This window comes from Poecilia formosa, unplaced genomic scaffold, assembly GCF_000485575.1.
Source record: "Poecilia formosa unplaced genomic scaffold, Poecilia_formosa-5.1.2 Scaffold107, whole genome shotgun sequence".
Classification (NCBI taxonomy): domain Eukaryota; kingdom Metazoa; phylum Chordata; class Actinopteri; order Cyprinodontiformes; family Poeciliidae; genus Poecilia; species Poecilia formosa.
The window spans coordinates 118,745-134,683 of record NW_006800046.1 but is presented as its reverse complement, the minus strand read 5'-3'; the positions used below and the strand labels follow the sequence as shown (position 1 = coordinate 134,683).

General features: G+C 42.1%; 1 protein-coding gene across 1 annotated transcript in view; it reads right to left on the bottom strand.

Moving 5' to 3' along the window:
- trim71 (tripartite motif containing 71, E3 ubiquitin protein ligase) overlaps window positions 1–10,991 on the bottom strand; it is a 39,867-nt gene extending 28,876 nt beyond the window's left edge. The window contains exon 1 of the mRNA XM_007559746.2: window positions 8,953–10,991. Within this exon, the coding sequence (XP_007559808.1) occupies window positions 8,953–9,690 (738 nt within the window). The 5' untranslated portion in view covers window positions 9,691–10,991. The remainder of the gene's footprint in view (window positions 1–8,952) is intronic.
- Window positions 10,992–15,939: the final 4,948 nt, after the last annotated feature.

The following is a 15,939-nucleotide window of genomic DNA, read 5'->3' as shown; positions in this document are numbered from 1 at the left end:
TCAACTCCCCTTCTCTCTGGGTCCGTTTCTCCGTCTCGGTCTTGTGGCTCCGCCCCTGCCGAGGCAAACCCCGCTGGCCCGCTGCCACGAATACGACACACGGGCCTCCTCCTGTCGATGTTTTGAAACTCGGCCAGCCACGGCGCGGGGGGAGGGAGCGCGGTGCCGGGGCAGGCATGGGTGGGGTGAGAAGGGCGGCGGCTGTAAGCCGACGCTCTGATTGGGCCGGACGGCAGCGGGGAAAGAAAACAAACCAGAGTCAGCTGGCCTCCTCATGCAGAGAGCATGCTACTGGCCGGGTGGAGGGGACCGGGGCGGGGTGGGGGTGGATGAAGGAAAAGGAAGGGGCCTCAGCAACAAGGAGGAGGAGGGGAGAGGAGAGGAGCCTGGGAAGGTAATAACAGCCTGATTCATGAAAGAATCGATAAATTGGAGGAGCTGTGTGAATGAAATGTGGAGGCGCTGAGAGGTAACAAATGCCCACGTGTGCAAACACAATGAGGCTATTCTTAGTTGCAGAGCATTTCCCTGACACCGTAAACAACCCGACCAGCTCCAGAAGACCCAGCAAACCCGTCAGTGTTGATAGGATTACCACACACACCATCATCACTATAATAAAACCACTAAACTACACCACAGTCTTATGAGTTTTTTTTTCTCTGTTAACTTTTCACCCTGAATTCCAGATTTTTGCACTCTTTCTTTTTTTTAAACAAATGCTAGCATTTCAGCTGCTCTCTGCTCTGCCCTGGTCTCCCAAACTAATATGGTCTTTGTCGTTGTTGGGGTTATGACCCAGCACATATTAAAACATTTCTGGGAGGTGGGAAGGTGAAATGTGGCAAAATAACTTTTTAACCAACTACGTTGTTGATTGTGTCATTTTGGAGTGAAAATCAAAAGACATTCGTTTTGAAAGCAAAACCAGCAAAGAAAATAAAAACTTGGCAAACTGAAACATTTTTCACACCTGGAGTGATGACGATGATCTTCTCCCATTTTAGCTTTTCATCATTGACACAAATGGATGAAACTGGTCTAAATGTGCCCCCACTTACTTAACACAAATCAATTGGGCTTTAAAAGCTAGGCTGACTTGCATTAGGTAAACTGTACCTCGAAGCTGTGCGGTGACCACAATGCAGGGTCAAAAGTTTTAAAGTGTTAACAGCACAATTCTGTTGAGTGAGGTCAAATAATGGCCAATTAAAATCCCATTTGGGCCCAACCGCTGAGTAGGAAGTGGCGCAAGGTTCCGGCTTCTGAACAACTTCTAAATCTCGTTGTCAAAGAGAATGTGATAAATGCCTTCCTTTGTATCCATAAAATTTATATGGGCAAAAAAAAGGCCTCGAATAGACATCAAAGCCTTCGACGCGCTTGTGCACGCTTCCATTTGGCCCAAATGAAACACACAGGAAACAAGGAATGCTCTCTAATTACTAGGCACATGGTGCACATTAAAACCCTGGAAGTCCAACTTCATATAATCGAAATCTGCTGCCACACACGCAAAAAAAAAAAAAAAATCCTCTTCAGAGGATAACTACCTACAGATGGGAGATGCAACTGCCGCCACACACTCCCTGAGATACTTCCAGCAGTGACAAAGTGTAACAGCGAGCCCCTTTAACTGCAACAGCTGCTAAATCATGTTGAGGAGGTTTTCTGTATCTATAATGTCCTTTGTCTTTGACAGAAAACAGACAGACCGGGCTGATGAGAAAGGCAGGAGTGGACAGAGGAAATACCCAGCATGTGTGTGAGGGAAAGAAAAAGGGAGAAGGGAAAAGAGAACCCAGGAGGTATAAACTCGGGTTACAGGAATTCCTCTAGACTTGTATCAGCATCGGTGTTGGGTTAGGTTTCCTTACAAACATTCTCCACCGGTGACCTCCGCAGAAGGGGAGTGAGGCCGAGCAAGCAAATGTTTCAGGCGATACCCTCTGACAAAAGAACTAGATAACTGGAGCAGTAAAAAACATGCAAATAAAAAGTGGAATCGCAGAGCTGCGGAGCAACGCACGTCAACATTCTTGGTCCTCCCCCGGAGAGTCCGACATCTTAAGTTGAAGCTACATAAACCGGGCCCTTCAGGAGACACAAAGGCATTAGAAGGCCATCAAACTGATTAGTTCAACTTCACCTAATCCTTAAAAGCGCTACACATTTTCGGCAGCCATTACCCAGCAACAGGCACCCCATCCCATAAAGGCGGGTTGTGAAGCCGCGCACGGAAGTACGACGAGAACAATTTAATCTAAAGCGCAGAGTGACATTTTGTGGGATTAACATATCATTAGGTGTCTCTCAGATGGAGCCGGTTTGTGCTTTGTATGCTGGAGCGTGACATCACAGCAAGCAGAGGGCGCTCTTTGATGTAATCCAATTTTCCATTTCAACTTCTCACCCAGCGTGGGATGCTCTGCCTATTTGCGGTCCATATAAGGAGAGAGTGGGGTGGAAAGGTGGCATTTATGTCGCTTCGGTGGACCGCTATATTAGCTTGTGTGTCCACATACCTTGGTTTTTATTATGTGGGAAAAGGGCCCAATAAGTTAAATCTTCAACATGAAACAGTCTCCATCAGCAATGCATTTTGCATTATGTGGACACGACTATGGGCAGAAATGTAGCAACATGAGCACACAGGAGCTGTGGTCAACACTCAAATGATTTTACTTGCGCATATACCCTTGGGCGGACTTTTCTCCAGTATTTCTCAGTCTGTTCATTATGGGTTGATCCGTCCAGTTGATGCTGTATGCGCTTTTCCGCCAGTTGATAAGGTTTGGGACCTCAAGGTTTGACCGTGGAAGTGTTAGTTTGCAGCTCATCATCTTGACAACTAGTACAGTCTTGCAGTGGCTTGAAAATGGGGGGTTGAGATGTTGTTGTTTAAGGAGTTTGCAAGTACCGCCTGGTGCCGTAAAGCTACAGGTCAATCAACGAATGCGGTCTGCGGCTATACCCAGCTAGGTCCGTCTTGTACATCACCAAAGTGGATCCAAAAAACAGGGAAGAATCGCACAAGATCTGCAAATGGAAACGAATCTGGTCGGGGGTGAAGAACGGATGGAGAAGGGGCTTCATGTTCTCTAACAAACCTTTGAGGCCTTCAGAGAACAGCTACTGAAACTGGACTACACAATGAAGGGTATTGGTTATACTGGATTTTACTTTGAGTCGAGACGCACGCTACACATTTGCAATTTTTATTTATATAAAAAAAATACTTTTAACTAGTGATCATTTCTTTCCTCTTCACAATGATGCACTACGTTGTGTTGATCTGTGATTTGCTAACTTTAAAAACTCATATCCATGCTTCAAATAACATTTAATATGAGTATTTCAAAAGACCAACTTAATTCTGCCCTAGGATTCATATTTGTGTGTAGAAGTATTTTCCTTAAAAGAGACACAGGAGACCCTAAGAAGCCTTCCTCTGTGAAGAAATTAAGCAAACTTAAACTGAAGAGACTACAGATGGCTAAAAAGCGGCTAAAAAGCGACTAAAACAGAACTATATTTTCCTCCACAGACAATGACAGGAACTGAAACTGTTCCAAAAGCGGAGGAAAATAAGTTGAAAAGTACAAGGCTTGGGCTCGATTAGGTTTACTTCATCAAAAATAGAAACAAAAACTTGTGAAACTTCCACTCTTCTCTTCACACGCGCCAAATAAAAGCAGCTGAGCATGTGCACCCCCCTTTCTTCACGCAAAGACTCTGGATTAAGGTGTGAAATAATCAAGATGGAAAGGAAGGTTTACAGCCGAGATGGTGTGTAGGTGTGAAGTGGTTAGGGCCACGGATAAACGAAGCAGGTGTCTCACCATTTATGTCATGATGGAGTCAAAATACCCTCCAGTCTATGCAGCCTTGGGATGCAGTGCATGAAGAAAACAACATTATGTCGCGTTTCTGTTGCTTGTAAGCGTCTTTATTCATACTATCCTGCCTGTGGAGGGTCTTTTTGTCTCAGATTGAGCCAAATTATGCCTTTTAATGAAATTGTGCAATGCTGTAATAAACATAGCATGGTAGTAGCGTTAGCCGCCTGTGTGTTGGATATTATGTTGTTGTAGTGGGTGTTTACTACCATGCTTATTTTACAATAATGCGATCAACTTTTAGCTACTTTCATTTGATAGTTTATTATATTTATTTATCCCCAGAAAGTATGACCTGTGCTAGTTTGTAGTGAGGCCAATATAGACAAAACATTGTATCATTTTAGTATGATATTTTGTGATAATAAAAATACATTAAAAAATTAAGTATTCCCATTTTGAAATAGATTTTCTTTAGCAAACTGGTATCTTGAACAAGCCTTTTTTTAACTGCATACAGTAGCAACTGCACACTGCAAATGCATTTTATTATATTTAATATTTTATTGACTTATTATTTTTCCCATGGAAATGGTAGATAAATGTGTTTTCTTTCTATTATGGGAGTTTTCAGATTACATTCATGAGAATTTATTATAAATCAAAATTCTTATCTGAATACAATTTTTTCAAGATAATCACAAAATAAATTTTCATTTGTAAGAGTATATGTTGCCAAATAACATTTGGTAAGTGTAAAATAAAGAACATTTTTTGTTCTAATAGTAATTTCTTGAAGTGTTTTGATAACCAAAACAACAAAGCTGCAAGTGACATTTATTCACTCAAGTTATTTGAATAATGTTCCATTTAACACGTCGCAGTGATTCTTCGAGTGAAAACATCAAAGTAATTTTCAACAGAGTAGCACCTTTCAATATATGGATCTGTCAAGACTTAGCACATTAAGAAAAATCAAAAAGGTGAGCAAACTGCCAGCTCGATTTGTTCATTTCAGGAGCTACATGAGGTAGATTAGAGAGGCGTTTGTGTTTTATCCTTGTCCTGAAACCGGGGCCTTTTCAAGTCAACACCTTCAATAAAATGAGAAACCTCACAAAAAGAACAGTAACCCATCTGCACACTGATGAGAAAGAGGGCAAACTTGCAACTAATCAACACCTAAAGAAGAATTGCACTGTTCAAACATAAAACTGATCTTTCCATCAGAGCGTCAAAATAAATGGGAAAATGTGACGATGATGGACATGGAGATGGTTGACGGACAATGGCCTTGTTTTCTCAGTGCACGCAGGTAGAGAAAGACAAGCCCTCTCCTGTGTCACTCACTGTTCTTCAGCCCTGGGGGAGGGAGGGAGTGAGTGAGTGGGAAATGAGGCCCTTACTGGAAAACTGAACCTACCTATTTACTGGCAGAGGACTGGTGATGTAAATGGGAGGGGAAGAACAGAAAAAGAGGCCAGTAAGGAAAAAAAAAAAACAAAAAACAAATTAGTAAACTGGTAATCCAAACTGTCCTTTGTTGTTGCAAGTTGACTCATCGTTGTACAAACAGAAGTTCAAGTTTATCCACTTACTCTTTTACCAGATTTTTAACCTCAATGAACTGGGTCTTAGAAAAAGTCAATAAAACGTAGAAAAATAAACTCTGTAAAAACACTAGTATTTGAAAAATACTAGTTTTTTTTTTCCACCAAGTTGCGTTTTCAATACAGCTTGGAGACTTGTCATTTTAAATATTACACCGTATTATTTAAAATGATATTTATAGTGCTTGATAGAAAAGAAAGATTAAACTTAAAGATTGTGTAAACTTGGTGCTTATTGGCGAGTTAACTGGGAATATTTTTACAATTTGTAAAATAATAAAAAATCTGTAGACCCAGGCTGCCTACCAGTAGGGAGCGACAGCCAAAACATCAAACTGAAAATCCAAAGTAACTTTCAGACCAGGTCACATTACCATTTCTAAATGGTGGAGTCGATTGCAATGGGACATTCTGGACCTACCCGGTGTAAAGTCATATCCACTGTGGGAATTATCCAAATCCATTTTGAAAGCCAATTATTACTTGTATAGACATGAGGCTATCAATCAACAGGCAGAATAATTTGATCAGAGAACAGAGAAGAATTAAGAAGGGGCAAAAAAATGGCAAAGTGTGAATGGATCTGGAACCAAACATATCTAAGAAGTATTTCAAACAATTTTTCAAACATTTACACTTTCTTGAGAATCAAAATTTGAGAAATCTTAATGATGACAGGACACAGCTGGGTCTACACAAGCGTGAAGCGCTAGTCAACAACAGAGTCGAGCAGATTTTAACAGAATCGTCAATCCTCATGCTGACATAATAAACACAGAATTTGTTCAAACCTGCTCCTGGCCTGATTCAGGACAGAATATAGAGGGATGACGCCGACCCATCGCCGTTACTCACTTTGAGCCACGAAGGAATGCGTTCAGAGCCGAAACAGCAAGAAGATTAGGTGGGCAGTGCAACTGAGGCTAATTGCAGTGGCCATCGGGTGCAATGGGTCACCCGACTGTACCTCCACACTGGATTCATGTGACATGGTCAGCTTAAGTGGTTGATTAATGAGTAAACTGTCTAGCAAAACAGGTTCTTAAGGCGTTGGCATGGTTTCTATTTGTATGTAGTAAAGCCATTTTGGGTTAGTTGCACCACAGAGTTTCAAGCTTCATTATAGATGGCCATTATGAACTAGATTGCAAGCTGTCTATTTAAAAGAAAGCAAAACAAAATTAAAATGTAACCGGTAGTTGAAGTAATCTCTGCTACTACAGTTTAAAAAGGAGGTTTCGTCATTGTGCATACAACAATGAATCTCAGGCTTCACACAGGCAATACTTAAATGGTACCATTTCTGCACTTCAAAAGCCCTGAGATCCAACAATGTTAAGATTATTCTGGATTGGACATTGTTTTCATTTCTACCCCGGGAGGTGACCCAAGCCTTCTACGGTACGTTGATAAAATCAAACGTTTTCTTGGCTCGGTTTCAATTATTTCTCCTTTTTTGCCACAAATCGAGTCCTTCCCTTTAATAGGGCTTGGAACTGTCACAAAAACAACAATCATTTTCGCCGTACAGTTTCAAATTGACAAAATTTACAAGCTCTAGTAAAGGACAACCCAGAGATAAAAGAGAAAGTTCAACAGAAAAGGTTGGAAACACTTCATCAATCAAAACTGCGTTAGCCGTCCCCTGACCCAATGGTTCAATGTAATCTCTAAAGTGCTGCCTCCCTGTTAGGGCTGTTATGAGGCTTCTGGGGAGAGGGAGAAGAGATGGGGGCAATAGAGCAAGTTTTCATGATGCCAAACCTTCCTGAACCTACTTAAGTCATACAGCACATGTAACTTCATGGTGGGCTGCACCAGTAGATTTTGTGAGTTCCTGTCAACAATGAATGGCATCCTGCTGGGTCGGCAGTGTTTAATTGCAGACCCAGGCAGTGAGAGACACATGCCTCCGTAACTTAATAGATTGTAATCACAGTCTGTTATTGGCAATGTAAAATATGTTAACACAGCGTTGACTTTTTCCATCAGATTAACTGACTTAATTGGGTGTACATGCATCATAAATCTATGCCATCAAATCAGGGGTCCTTCACATTTTTCATGTCAAAATCACCCACTTTTCCCAACCAGACATCTTTTAACCAGATGGAATTAAAAAAAACTTAATTAGAAGTTTAAAAAAAGATTTTTCTGCAAATAAATGCAAAGACAGATAGATAGATTAGATTAGATAGATAGATACAAGTATGGATGGGTGTTATGAGAGATACAACTGGCGGTGCACCGATTCCAGTATTCTGGCCGTTCACGGATTTTTAAGAACCCTGCCCTGCTGGTTCCAAAGTTTATTAACCATGCGCATCCATATCTCCTCTCCCAGATGGATAGATGAATAAAAAAAATGGAAGATTTACCGATGGATACCAATGGATATAACATTTAGACAATGAAATAAGGATAAAAGTATGAAAATACTTTTATTGCGCTCCGTTCTCTATAATTAAGCTGCATATAATGTACCATGAGGGTCTGATAACTGTGTAGAAAAACAGTTGGAATCCATATTGTTGTGATGCTAATACAATGTGTTTTAGCATTTAATATTGATCCCCATTTTGTGCTATCAAACACCAAAGTCCAAGTTGTACAACAGTATTTCTGCCACTAGTGCAATCAGATGCAAACTTTCAATGCTGCAGCTGTGGCTAGCTCTCCTATTCTTGGCAGCCATGTTGGATATTGAACTTCAGGTTGTTTGGAAAGCTCAAAGTTGGAATTCAGAAACCATAACACAATGTTGCAGTTATTTCAATCAGGAAGTCAGAAACTCAGATTGTTAAGTAGAAATAGACCTTAAAACAATAGGAATCAAATTACCTACTTTCTTATTCTGCAAAAGAACCACTTAACATAAAAGGATCATCATGTTCTCAAGAATCCCAACCCCTTCTTATAAATGTTTTGCTATTCTTCCTAAGCATATGACAGAAATAAAAACAAGCTGGTTTCCTCTTCCCATAACACATGGTAGTTTGCTTGACCCCAGAACACATGATGCAAAAAAAAACAAAAAAAAAAAACAAAGAAAAACTTTGATTTTCCCTCAACTTGACCCCATTTTCATTTTAAGAAAAATATAGATCCTTACCCAAGACAGGACCTTTAAACATCTGAGAAATGTGTTGTGCAGCTACAGCTGAAGCCTCTCTCTTTCTCTGCCCAGAATGGATGGTGTGGTACAGATTAACCAGACTCTAGATGCGTCTACGCCTAGAAGTGCTTGTATGGATGCAGTGTGTGTGTACGTGCATGTGTGTGTCAATATCCAGCTCAACAAACGTGCATGCTCCTCTCCAGGGAACTAGGTGAAGAGCCACTCAGCTCCCTTTGAATCTAAGGCCATATGGCTCACAGTATGGGTTCTTTGCTGCTCACGCTCAGAACCGTAGAAGGGACTAATGCGAGTAAGTTTGCAACAGGTCCGTTTCTGTCAATAATACACATCTTGTTACACATCTGAAGAAACCGGTGCCACTCACCTCGCCGTCATGGTGCTGGCAGAAGCTCATCCGGCCCTGGAACAGAGACAGCAGTGCAAAGTTGTTCTGCAAGGACTGGGCGAGGGACACGGACACCCCCGGCTGGCCTGTGCCGCTGCTGATGGAGTTGACCCGGCTCAGGTGGAGGCTCTCCCCCAGGGGGTCGATGTAGTGGTCTTTGGTCAGCCGCACCCGCTGGTGCGCTCGCACGCAGTTGTCACAGAGGTACTCCTCGCAGTCGAGGCAGTGGGACGTGGCCGGGTTCTCCTCGTCGCAGGAGCTGCACTGAGGCTCCCCCATGTGCTGCACGTGCAGCAGGCCCCCGTGTGACGGGTGGAACCCGGACGAGCCCCCGATCAGGCCCCCGAGATGATGGTGACCGTTCTTATTCTGCATCTGATCTTCCGAGCTCACCACCACGTCCAACAGGTTGCTGAAGAGGAAGTTGGAGGAAGGCAGGGAGTCCACTCCGGCCTCAGAGATGGAAACCTTCTGGTCGCAAGTGGGGCAACACAGCTTCAGAGGGTCGCTAGGGCTGCGCTGCCCCTCCAAACACTGCCTGCAGAAGGTGTGCAGGCAGGGCAGGACGTGGAGCTTCTTGGTGGCGTGGTTAGAGGAGACAGAGGTCTGCGAAGAGGAGGACGAGGTAGAGGAGTTGGAGGAGATGGGAGCAGAGGAGCCGCACAGCTCCTTACAGAGCGGACAGGTCTGCAGGTCAGAATCAGGGAAAGAAGCCATCTGCAGTAGAAATGCAGCTCAGCTCACAACACATGCAGGGAAAAATTAGTTTCCCTGCACATCGGAGAATTTGTCAGCCAGTTAGACTGAAGAAACTGTGGCTTTTGAGGTAGATTCTTGAGTTATGTACAGTCAGTTCCACTGTGCTGATTAGTAAGTTTTGAATTTGATTTAAATAGTTCAATTAGAAGCAAAAAAGGGGGGCAGGTAATCAACTTTCACAATTAGACAGTTCTTTAGATATTAAAAAAAAACTTCAGATCATCCCTCAGAAAAAAAAAAAAAAAAAAGAATGAGCAAAATTTATAAGAGTCCAGTTTTCCAATGAGAGTAAGATGACACCACACCAAGGACAATGTTGGTGCATAAAAAGTGTCCCCGTTGTTGAATTAACCCTAAAACTGGATGGCTGTTGAAGTCCAGGAAGCTAAATCTCTCCTCCCCCACCGACCAGGCAACATGACTTCAGGGCCACTCAGCAGCTCCTAGACTACAGCCACAGAAACCACGCCGCTCCCGTGTTTCCTGTTGCCCACTCTATGGAAAACCAGTTAAACCAGCTTGGCCTGGCCTCCTCCATTAGAGGTCCGTCCAGAAGGCGTCACGCGCGGCCGACGGTCGTTCGGTATTCTCAGCGCGAGCCTCGGAGACAGAGCACGTGAATTATTCATCAAAGCAGGGAGGTCGCAGCGTGCACCGGGTCACCGACATATCAAAGAACAGCCGCGGCGGCTCTCCCGAACAGCCAAAAACATGAGGCAGGACCCGCCGTCTAGCCCCCGGAGCCACCGCTGTGTGAATGCGGCTCCGTTCCCGTCCAGCCGTCGGCGAGTATTCCCCCCGTCTGGCACTGTGCGTGGAGGAATGCGCAGGGTTTCGCCCCCCCTCAACAAGACAGCAGAGAGAGAGAAAAAAACGGAGTAGCTAGCTCCGACGGCCCCCTAGTTACCTCGTTTTCTCGCTTGTTGTTGTTGTTTGCAACGAGGCGAATACACACACGTAAAACATAGCGTATGCCCTCTCATGGGCGCGTGTTGCACGGGCTGCAGCTCCTCCAGCCGCTTTTATCACACTGAGGGGAAAAATGGACTCACTTCCGTCCTGAGAGGACACAGCAGAGGGGTGTGTGCCACAAGCTCGCTCCCGACGGTCAGAGGGGGGTGTGCCGCATGCTCGCTCCTGACGGCTAGAGGGGTGTGTGTGAGGCTGTGTGAGCTCGAGCTCGGTTACGTTGGAAGACGTGCGAACGTGCACGGTTTTGTTGATAAAGTTGGCGGAAATGGTGAAGGACAATGGTCCTCTGTGTGGTCCCGCTTTGCCTGTCTATTTTTGCCGTGAAAAAAAAAACTAGCGAATTAATTCAGTTTAGTTCATGTTGTTATTTTTTATTATTATTGTGAGTTAGACAAAAAATAAACACGGTGCGGACTCAAATGTCTAATTTTATTTCATTCTACGAATAATTTAATTAAAATTACTGCTCTGTTGACGTTCATGGGTTCAAATCCTAGTCTGGAGTATTGAGGCTAGCATGTTAAATTAATTAACAAATTAACTCGTTTTACCCATTAAATAAATTGCATTAAAAATATGTTTCTATTGCTAAACAAAGTGTTTGGCTGGACACTAACAACTGAAAGGCTACAACAATGCTTATAGGCGTCATACAATCTCTGACATTAATCTGAGGAAAAATGCATACATACCTAAGAGCAAAGTCCAAATAACTAAACATACATATTTTTGGTCTCTGGGAGGAGGCTGCAGTACCTGGAGAGAATCCATACTTGCACAGGGAGAAAATGCTCCAGAATGAAAATTAGACCCAAGACTAAGAACTGCATTCCAACCTGAAATGGGATTATTCTTCCAGTGTTATCTACACTTAAGACCCTGTTTGTTTGCTCCTTTCTCTTTGTCAACAAACCCCCCCAGAGGAAAATCCTTAAATCACATTCTGGTTGGGCTACAATTGACTACCAGAGAAAAAAATGTCAGCTTCTGAAAAGGATTAGCAGTAGTAAGGCAACTTTCCATCTGTGTTTTTCCGTAGAAACTAAACCTGGTCGAGTGTGGAGTACAGATGAATATTATCCACTTTAAGACCTAAAAGTGGATGTTACCACATGTTTTTATTCTATTTGTTCTGTGGTAGATTGTTTGTTTACAGGTACATGTAAATCGATGTTATGATTTTTGTGTTAAATAACTTTAAGCACTCATGTTCAGAAGAAATACGCCTCCAAAACAGCACAAGTGAGTTGTTTGAGAACATGTTTGTCAGAGAAAGACCCATTCATTTTTATATTTCTGGAAGCTGAGAATCATTTGCTTCGTTCCAGCATCTGCTGACTTCAGATAAATCCTGGCCATGTTAAAAATAAACTCACGGGGTAAATGTAATTCTGCTGTTTGCACTTCAATGGAATGCTTCAGCTTATCTCCCAACCATCTTGGATTTCCAAAGGATGCCATTTCATTAGCCATCATCTGATATTTTCCCCCTCATCGATCGATTCCTTCGTCCTACAGTTCTAAAAGCGACATTGTGCTGTAGAATTCATTTGCCAGCATTATTATGTTCTCCTAATGCAACATAAATTCAGAAAAAAAAGAACTCGGCCTCCGAATTTTGCTAAACTCCAAGAGAAGATACCACAAAGTAGAGCACAGTTCCAAAGCTTAAGGAAAATTATTCACTTTTCACTTTTCACTTTGAACCAGGATTTGCCTAAATTAGGGCTGCAAGTCTTTTGGAGTATCTCTATATGCTTGTCACTTCTAGAAATGAAAATGTTTGTCCATTATTCTTTAGCTCAAGCTAAGTAAGCATCAGTTTTCAAGTCTCACAACCAATTCTCAATTGGATTTAGATCTGGACTTTAACTAAGCCATTCTAGGACATGTACTGATGTAAGTTGTCTCACTCCATCATAGCTCAACCATTACAGTCATGGAGGAGACCCTTCATCCCAGTCTTCTTTCTTGCAATGTATTCAGCTCCACCCATCCTTTCGTCAACCCTGGTGAACAATAAAATCCCCACAGCCTGATGCTGCCGCTACCATGAGTATGGTGTGATTAGGGTGAACCAGTTCTCTGTTGCTTTTTCCAAAAGAATAAGCTTTTGGCATGTATGAGAGTTGTCCATCTGAAGGCATTCAGAGAGCAATAGTATTTATACTTAAATTAAACTGAAAGAAGCTGTTTGAATGCTATTTTGTGTTGTTGAATCACAAAACAATCCAATTAAATACACTTCAGTTTCACTGAAAAACATTACTAGTGGGATTGTCTTATTAGACAAGAAACTGTCATGTAGCTTCACAACGTAAAACTGTGAAAAAATTGGCAATTGGAAGACTTTCAAGCGCAAACTTGTAGGTATCTAAATCGCCCAAAATCCCCAGTTTATTAAGTTATAATATGTTTTCATGAGTGAGATCATATGAGACATTCACCAAACTGAATTTGATGACAGTAAGCTGGGTGAAAAGAGGATGAATGAGCTAAAAATACTAGGCCGCTCATGGATTTCTACACTGAAACACAAACACACACACACACATACACTCACACACACTTCCGACGTGAATCTGTGCTGCTGCTTGTGTGACCTCCAAGAAAAGAAAGCCAGCATTATCCATTTACATGAAACAAACAAAAACATCAGTTCTGCAATGACACATCCAGGAACGTCGCTGCGAGAGAGGCAAAGGGAGACGAGGGGAGGATATGATTAAGATGGCACCGCTTAGAGACAGAAATCTGAAAACGCACAAACAGTTCAGTGTTATTGCGATTATCTCTGCCCCCGGATGACACGCACGGAGGCGCTGGTTCTGCCGCCGGCACGTAATCTGTCTGAATGGCTCCTTAAGAATGTTGGGATTCAGTAAGACTTAGAGCAGCATGTGAAGGTCTGCAGGGCTCATTTTTATTTATTTATTGTAGAGCAGCAGTCATCTCTGAGCTCATGACTGCCTCACTCAGGAGGATATTTGTAGGAAGTGTGAAATCACTCCCAATAAGACCAGTTTGCCTGTGGTGAGGGGAATTACCAGTTTCTACAGCGTTGTTGTGGGAACTGTAGGATAACTGGTGATGAAACCAATCCGGTGCTGAGAAATCAGACAGAGAAACTCCATTTTTACTCTGCGGGCAGCTCTGTACTGCCCCCTGGCGGCTATGAACTCCTATATAACCAAGCGCGGCAGCTGTCAATGCACTCTTTCAATAATGAACAATTTGACATTTTCAAACTTAATTACTGAAATAATGTATTTAGTAAACTGAAATACCAATAATCTAGCTGGTTTCCTGTAGGTTATGATTAATATTAATTAAAATATGAGTAATGTTACAAAAAATATTTATTTTTGATCTGAACCACTCTAGCTCTGGGAATCTCAAGTCTTTTGCATTTTGAACACATTTTATTCTAAAGTTTATTATGTAGTTCAACCCACTGACTATAACCAGCTTCCCTGGTTGTAGTTGTTGTGGTGTATCCCCACGACATAATGCTGCCACCTCCATGTTCCACTGCAGTGAACATGGAGGCTAGACAAAGTTTTGTAATCCTGTGTGTGTGTGTGTGTGTGTTTGTGTTTGTGGGGACGATTTTCCTGACATATACTACGTTGTGGGGACCAATTGCTCCTTGTGGGGACCGGAGCCTGGTCCCCACGAGGGGAAACCCTGTTTTTGAGTCAGGGGTCAGAGTTAGGGCTAAGGTATGAATTGAGTTTTGGTTAGGGTTAGGAAAAGGGTAAAGGTAAGGTTTAGGCTGTAGAAATGAATGGAAGTCAATGGAAAGTCCCCACAAAGATAGCCAAACAAACATGTGTGTGTGTGTGTGTGTGTGTGTGCTAAAACTGTGTATGTAGTCTCAGCCCACATACAAAACTAGGCTAAGACATACAGTTTTGGTCCAACCGGATCAAAGTACCTTCTTTCAACAGACTGAGCGTCTGCTGGTCCTTTAGAGCTTTTTGCCGACCGTTGCTCTTCCTGTCCAGCCTGTCAGTTCAGTCAGTCATGTCTCTGCAGGTTTACAGTTGTGATTTTTTTTTTTAAGTCCCTTGGATCCACTGAAAAATGTAAAATACAAAAGCTAATGAGTTTGATGGCAGATATGTTAATAACTTAGCAGGCATGCTATCTTATTATATAAAACCTCAAAAAAAAAGAAAAAAATGAAAGGAGGGAGAGGAAAGCAGTGAAGAAGGATAAGTAGGAAAGCAGGAAGGTGGGAGAAAGAAGCAAGGACATGATTAAGACAAAGACAGAAGAAGCTAAACCAAGAAAAAAATGAAAGGAGGAAATAAAGGAGGGCTACACTCAAAATGATGGAATAGGGAACAAAGTCTGGACATCAGAATATTTTCCATACTTTTCCTGCACTGGAAATCATGGAAGTCAAATTCCACACTCACCAGATTACTGATTTACTCACATTAAACTACAAACAGGTGCAGTCTGTCAACTATTTAACTTCTGAAGTCAACTGGATAAATTGGTTTCACATAGGAATATCATAACTTAAAGGCGCTGAATAAAAATAAGATTTGGTTCTGTTTTAAAGAAACCAATGAAGTTCATTGAAGTTCTGTGCTTATAAAGTGACAAAAGTTATCAATACTTTGGCAAGGCACCAGAGTTCAACTCAAACTTTTACACCTGACAGGGTAAATTGCATTTCAGATTAATACAAATATGAGGAATTTCAGTTTTATCAAAACAAAACAATACATCTTGTTGTATTGTCAAAAGCTAAACGCGCCACAGGATTCATTTACATGTAAAACTTAAATACACAAATAGTCTCTGGTGTGAACTCACCTGTGAGATCATGGGGAAGGAATTTTGACCCACTCGTCTTTATTAGTTTGACGTTGATGGCATTCTTTCAAAACAACTTGTTTTTTCCCCAAGCACTTCAGTCAGGCTGACGTCAAAACTTTAGATGAGTTATCACAACTCGGTCCATGTTTAGACATTCGGATGCAACGTGATGTACAGAGAGTCCTGCTTTACAGAGGGAGTGATGATAAACCAAACGTGCCCAAATCATCACCCCTCCACTACCGTGTTGTTAAAAGATGCTTGTACTGACATGATGTTTGATTGTTTTCAAAGTAATGATCTTCTTCTAAAGAGAAATTGCATTTTATCTTGTTCAGGACAGTTTTAGAGTTCATGTCTTGTTCAGATGCAATTTTGTAAACTTAAGTCTGACTTTCTTTG